The 7,250-nt window shown below is 45.7% G+C and overlaps 1 protein-coding gene across 1 annotated transcript; it reads right to left on the bottom strand.

Annotated features, from left to right (window-relative positions):
• Positions 1–114: 114 nt before the first annotated feature.
• Positions 115–7,244, bottom strand: LOC104949392 (trichohyalin-like; the record flags this gene model as incomplete). The annotated part of the gene is made up of 6 exons (XM_010775753.1): positions 7,193–7,244; positions 6,312–6,447; positions 4,018–5,510; positions 1,549–2,271; positions 430–758; positions 115–271 (listed from the first exon to the last, which is right to left on the bottom strand). Coding segments are annotated over exons 3-6 (2,262 nt in total), but the record flags the coding sequence as incomplete, so codon positions are not given.
• Positions 7,245–7,250: the final 6 nt, after the last annotated feature.

Below are 7,250 nucleotides of genomic sequence, written 5' to 3'. Positions count from 1 at the left end.
GTGTTGGAGGAGGGGCTCTGTAAGGAAGTCTGAAGAAGGGGCAGATTTTCTTCGATTGTGTACTTTTAAATTCTAGCGCACTCGAGCTGGTTTCTCCATTCTTACCTACCCTACCTTTAACCTTAGCAGTGGACTGGTATGGCAGTGAGTCATCCTTAAAGGGAAACTAACCTTGTCGATGGTGTCAGTGTCCCGATTGTTTTGAAGAAGCTCTGCAGTGTTTTTGGAGGGATGGAGGCTCTTGGGTTCGGGCAGGTTGCTGTGCTGAAGTCTTTTGGTAAAACAGCAAAAACATGTAATCAAAGCATGAACAAGGGAAAACAGAGGCTTAAATACAGACAGCCTAAAGATATGCATTTAACAGTTTCCTGTAAGTTAATGCCATATATTTATATAGTTTCTGTAGCTCTGAGAGAGTGAGTGTGTTACCTGGAGAACAGCATGCGGCCCTGCAGCTTGTTGGAGGAGCAGGAAAGGAGTAACTCGTCTTCTCTGATGACTGTCACATATTCGGGGCTCTCCTGCAGACCCAGGGGAGGCGCCGGGCCCGGGGTCATCTCATCCCCCGGCTGCTGGTCTGCCTGGGACCGTCTGACAGCAGGAATCTGTTCTGGGGTCTCAGACTGGTTGTCTGTGTTGGGAAGGGTCTGGTCGAGTGTTGGGGCTGGTTTGGAGGCAAGTCTCCACATGACGAGCTCCTGGGACTGCTGCTGGGTCTCTGCGGAGAGAGAGCGCAGCCTCCTCTGTAGCTCCTCCACCTGGACAGGAGGGGAAGCACAGGACACAAGGAATCACATACTACTCACTTTGGAAACACAGGAACAAAATATATACACGTCAATACCAAGCCCCCAGGAAGTGCGCCGGACTCTGTGCCAACATTCGTTGTGTCCAAACGGCGGTACTGCAACTCCCGTATCAGTCCGTGGCGTCACCCGGCCCAAAACAACTTTTCCACATTGACTAACATTGGGAAAGAGACGTCTGTAAATCGGTGGATACATTTTTTTAAACTAAATAAACTACCCAGTATGAACTATTTTATAGCCCTTATTAGAATCATTCGGTCCTTAAAGTTGTCAAATGCACTAAAAGCCGAATCTAGATTTATTTTCTCTCTCCATTCATTCTAGTGAGCCGAGAGTGGGAGCTCGGGGGGCGGGGCTTAAGGGGCGCATGCTCTATGAGCGCACATACGGGTTCTTCTGCTCTGGCAGCCAGGCATGATGGGTCATCTGTGACGTTTCGCTCTCTCAAAAGTTGGGCCATTTTGTCTTCCTGCGCCAATGAGCAGCTCTCATAGGAAAGAACGAGACCCCGCCTCCCACTCTGTATCCAGTTCTTATTATACATCCATGATCAATACTTCCAAGGTAATGTAGGAACTAGGAAAGAGTTTATGTTGGTGTCAAAACAAATAATTCTGAATAAACTGTTTTAATTATCGTACTTAATCTTTTATACTTCATTAACTTGAACTATTTCTGTCTCTGTTCTTCAGTTATATATGTCTCAGTTTAGTGTCTGGCGGTAGAACTCGGTCACTACCTGTTGATACAGTCGGTCGATCTGAAGCTCTGCCTCCTGCTCCTCTTCAGCCTTTGAAGTCCTCCCATCTTCCCGTTCTGAGTCTCCACCTTCATCTCCCCTCCCGCTAACATCCTGCTGGCGTGCGTCAGAGCTGATGTCAGTCGGCACACTAGGTGACCTCTGTTCCTCCAAGCAGCACACAGCAGCATTTCCTGTGTCTTGGCTTTGTTTAACTGAGTCGTGTTTGTTTTCACTGTCAGTGTGTGCAGCTGGGGCCCTGGAGTCTGAGATACTCACTCCTTCTAGTCTCAGCTGCTGATTGGCCAATAATGCGAGCTGTTCTGCATTCACATCTGCTGTTCTTCCACCTTGAGTCTCACCCATCACACAAGCAGAGTCTTGGTTAATCTGAGTCACACTCTCTAGTTGACCTGCGTCTCTCTCAGAGACACCGTCTTTAGCTGAGTTTGTCTTGAGCACATTTTCCTGATGTGACTGAATCAACCTCACAACTTGTGTCTCTTTTTGTTCTCCGTGCTCCACCTCTTTGACCGTCATCCCTTCTCTTTTCTTCTCCTCAGAGTGGGTCTTGAGCACGTCCAGCTCTTGCTTGTGTTGCTGCAGTTCCTCTCCCTGGCTGAGGAGGGCGCTGTCCTTCTCCTGCAGCTCAGCTAACAGACCAGAGATGTGCTGGCTCTGATTCTCAAAGGCCATGGTGAGCTGCTTTGTCTGACGTGTCACCTGAGAAGAATATAATAAAAAGGGCAGACGAAAGGAGAAAAGGTTTATTAGAAAACAGGAAAGAAGCCACTAAAGCCAGGGTGTTACTGTGTTTTAGAACAGCTAACACAGCACAACTTCAAAAAGGCAAGCCAAAGAATGCTAAAGTTTTTGTTTCCATTCGCTGTATAATGGTACAACTAACTACAATAGGAAGTGAATGCTATTATTTTAATGACTTCTGTCTGTAACCTCACCGGGTGCACAGCCTCCCATTTGAGAACAGCAACCTCAAAGTAAATAATATATTATCTTTTTTTAAATGTGGCTTATAATTTGGAGCAATTGTAATTTTTCAGTAGTATTACTGTTCATGTTTTATTGTTTTATGGTTCAGTGATACCTTGTTTTTAATTATGTTCCTCATTTGTTATTATGTTTTTTTAAACCTTTATTCAACCAGGTGGTCCCATTGAGATCATGATCTCTTTTTCAAGGGAGACCTGTCCAACATGGCCGCAAGTAGGTTACAACACGAACAGAAAACAACAGATAAAACAAAAGGACATCGTATTTACAGGGCTACATTTACATACCTAGAGACATTGACAAGTACCAACAGTATCAAGTACCAACAGTGCCAAGTACCGACAGTGCCAAGCACCGACAGTATCCAAGTACCGACAGTACAAAGCACCGACAGTACCAAGTACCGACAGTACAAAGCACCGACAGTACAAAGCACCGACAGTACCAAGTACCGACAGTACCAAGCACCGACAGAACCAAGCACCGACCGTATCAAGCACCGACCGTACCAAGCACCGACAGTACCAAGCACCGACAGTACCAAGCACCGACAGTACCAAGTACCAACAGTACCAAGCACTGACAGTACCAATTACCAACAGTACCAAGCACCAACAGTACCAAGCGCCAACAATATCAAGGACCAATCTGATCAGAAATGTAAGAAAACCGTGGATTTTTGGATCTTCAAAGAGCCCGATTCCAATGGCCAGACAGGCAAACAATTATATTAAGCCATTGGAAATCGACGAGTGGGCTTGATATATGGTTAAATATAGCAGTAGGCGATCGATGTCCATAGATGAGAGTAACATCTACGTCACTTTACGGCTCCGCCCACTTTTGGGGTAAACAAAGCTGTCATTTGAACGGCGATCGAGCCTGAAGCCACAGAGCTCTTCTTATACTGTCCTTTTTTCTTAGAGGAACATCAGAAACACTGAACTCTGGATTTGTTTTAATGTTTGAGGAGCAATAAATGACACAGCAGCTTTTTGGCATGATAAAACTATTATTTTCCACTTTGCTCATGAGAGTAACAGCTGGAGAAATTACGGCCTCGCCTACTGATTTTAATTTAACCATATATCGAGCCCGATCGCAAATGATTTAATGTAATTGTTTGCCTGTCTGGTCATCATAATCGAGCTCTTTGAAGATCCAAAAATCCACGGTTTTCTTTCATTTCTGATCGGATTGGCAAAAACTTCAGAATCTGTATTGACCGCCATTCAAATGACAGCGTTGTTTTCCTCCAAAAGTGGGCGGGGCCGTCATTTTTTTCCCGGAAGTGACGTAGGTGTTACTCTCATCTATAGGATTGAGTCTATTGAGGGCTAAAGTGTTGTGATTTAGTTAATAACAGTTTTATTTATATATTCTCCATATCCATTGTTTGACCTTGGCCTAACAAACTTAACGTAGTAAATATGATGTATGGTATCCACCGTGACATACCTGGCTCTGCAGCGCCTCCAGTTTAACCTGGTACTGATTTGCACGTTCTGTCTCCTTTGCAGCCTCCTTCTGCAGGCACTCCACCTCTTTAGCAACATCTGAAGAGGTGGTCTCAACCTCCTGCAGATCAGAAAGGGATTGGTCTGACGGGGAAGACCCTCTCAGATAGTTTTGCTGGTGGTCTTCACGGTCAGAGGCGGTGTGCCCCTCGTTGGACAGAGGTGAGTGTACAGACTCTATCACTGTTTGATCCCCCTGGGTCATGAGACCGCCTGAGGCCTGAGACGCCAGCATGTTGCGCTGGTTGGTGGACTGGCAGAAGAGGAGGTGCTGCTCCGGGGAGGGGAGGAGCTTGTTGTCGCAGCGATCGATGTTGGAGTTGAACTCATCGTCACGGAGAGACAGGTAAGTCAGTGGGCTGTTGGCAACTGAGAGTTTGTCCTCTCCCAGCGAGTCTTCTTCTCTGCTGAGCTTCAGTTCCTCCAGCTCAGCTTGAAGTTGTTCCAGCTGCTCCTGGTCTGTCTCTGTCCTTTGCCTTCTCTCATCTTCCTCTCTTCCTCTCTCTTCTCGTTCTAAAGCCAGCTGGGCTTTAACCTCCCCGAGCTGTTTCTTTAGCTGGATATTAAGTTCTATCATTTCACTCTCCCGGTCTTCTAGTGCTTTGTTTTTCCCCTCCTCCGGTTCCTTGATCTCCTTCCTTTCCGTTTCCTCTCTCCCTCTTGTCACCTCCGTCTCCAAAGCAGCCATGGCCTTCCTCAACCTCTCAGTCTCCTCCTTCTCACTCTCCAGCTGAGCCCTCCACTGCTTCTCCTGCTCGTCCTTCTCTGCAGTCTGGCCGGCAAGTTTGCGGCCGAGTTGTTTCAGCCGGGTCCTGGCTTCTGTCTCCGCCCGTCTTTGAGCTTCCAGGTCCTCAAGTCGTTTCTGCAGTTCCTCCTCTGCGTCCTGTAGCTCTGACCGCAGTGAGGCATTCTCCCTCTTGAGATCTTCAGAGGGCTTGAGTGAGGAAGGAGTTTCTTCAGCACAAAGGTTCAAACTGCATTGATCAACATCCATGGATATGTTAGTGGGCGTACCAGCAACAGAGGGAGAGGAACTAGAGAGGGCTTCATCAAATGTGGAGTGCTTGTTTGTCCCAGTGCTGTCACTCTTTATCACTTCATTTCTACTGTTGTTCTCCTCACTACTGTTTCCTCTGTGTTCCCCCCCCCTGTGAAAGGACTCAGAGTCAGGGGAGAGGCGGTCAGTGATGTGTTCTGCATCTCTGCCTTCGCCCGGCTCTCTGTCCGCGGGGTAAGATGCTGCGATCTCAGCCCTTCTCTTTTCCAAATCCAGGTCCTCCTCCCTCTTCTGCTCGGCTAAGGTGGCAGCGCGGGGCCTCTTGATGTGAGTTGGTGGATCAGAATGTGGAGAGTAAGAGGGGTGAGGAGAGAAACTCTGTCCAACAGGGCAAAACTGGACGGGTTGGTGGACGGGTGCCTGGACAGCTTTTTCCTCTGGAGTTAAAAGAGTTAAAAAATCGGATTAAAAATAAATAAATAACAGCAAACAACAATACACATCAAGAAATAACAGGCAGGAGAAAAAAGCAATGAACATGTGTGCATTGCTGGAATAGTTATTTTGTTTTGATTCTTTTACATGGATGGTGTTTCATTGGTCAGCAGGGGGCAGCGCTGGGAAGAGAGACTTCCGCATTTGTGGAGATTTTACAAGATGGGTGCATTTTACACAGCAAAACCAACAATATCAAGCACTCCTTAGGACTCGTGGACTTGACCCTAGTCCCTAACTTTAGGGAAGATTGCTTGGAGGATAAAAAATATATAAATACAATTGTTTTTCATGTTAAAGCCTTTAACCAACATCATTCCTCAGTCTGTTAAAATAATGCAAATGTTGTTTTTATGAGAAAAAAACTCCAAAATAATTGAAAATACTTTTGATTTTCATTCATTCAAAAACTGTTGAGCAATAAACCAGATATACAAAACATGGAAAAAGGTCAAATCTGGGGAACATTTGTAAAAACTGCAATTATGAAGTGAGTGATATAGATTGAAAGCCTGACAAAATACATGATTTATGCTGTAATGGCTTTGGGATCAAGGTGTGTGGTTTCAATGAGGACATTTGTGTGTCTGTGTTCTGGTTACACAGTTAATAAAAGCTTATTATAGAAGCTGGAGTTAAACCTAGAAAATGTGTGAATAATACATCTAACCGCCTTATCAAAATGATAATGCTAATGCAGAAGTTATTTAACTGATAACTCTTAGGGATATGTCCTTCCTCACCCTGCAGCTCTTTGAGGAGACGAAGGGCGTCGGCTCGCTCCTCTGCCAGCCTCCTCCCCTCCTCCTCCAGAGCGCGCTCTCTCTTCCTGCTCTGCTCCAGACTAACGGCCACACCCTCGGCCTCACGCAGCGCTTCCTAAGAGGGTAGACATACAAAGCAGGTGGGTTGATTCCAGGGAAATGATCAGACTACATGGAGTGCTCAGTTCTCAGTCGAACCTTTGTGTTACATAACAACACAACATGTTTCATTAAACTCAAACACAGCAAGTCTACCAGATGCATGTTCATGATAAAACATAATTTCTTGTGATCAGTTTAAAGCTAATCCACTAATGAGTATCAATCTGTGGAAAATGTCATTAAAATGTTTGCTCTTGGTATCTTGGCATGGTCGACTTCCAGATAAGTAACAAAATAATCTGTGATAGCTCTGTAATCACAGCTCCACATGAACAGTTTCGACATAGCAACAAACCAAAGGCCAACAAGCCACAAATAAAGGCAGCATTTAATGCTAACGTTACAAGCTGTTAAGGAACTTAACAATCTGTGCAATGTGGCATTTACTTATTATTTTTATCATTCCTTTGTTAGCAAAATCTTACACTGGCATATGACACATTCAAATGTTGTTTAAAAATGTATGGAGTTCTCTATATACCCACAGCTCAGCTAATGAATAATTAAATGAAGTGAAACACTGACTCACTATTCTCAGCCTCTTCAGGGTGCGTGTGTCTGTGCGTGTGCACGGTGCGTGTGCACGCGCGTGTGTGTGTGTGTGTGTGTGTGTGTGTGCGTGTGCGTGTGTGTGTGTGTGTGTGTGTCTGTGCACGCGTGTGTGTGTGTCAGTGTCTGTGTGCGTGTGTGTGTGTTACCGTCAGCTTGGCTTGTGTATGTGCCTCTTTCTTCTGGCTCTCCTGCAGCTGTCCCTCC

The sequence above is a fragment of the Notothenia coriiceps genome, unplaced genomic scaffold (assembly GCF_000735185.1).
Source record: "Notothenia coriiceps isolate Sejong01 unplaced genomic scaffold, NC01 NC01_scaffold00016079, whole genome shotgun sequence".
Lineage (NCBI taxonomy): Eukaryota > Metazoa > Chordata > Actinopteri > Perciformes > Nototheniidae > Notothenia > Notothenia coriiceps.
Note: the sequence above shows the minus strand (reverse complement) of the source record. Positions and strands in the feature narration are given on the sequence as shown.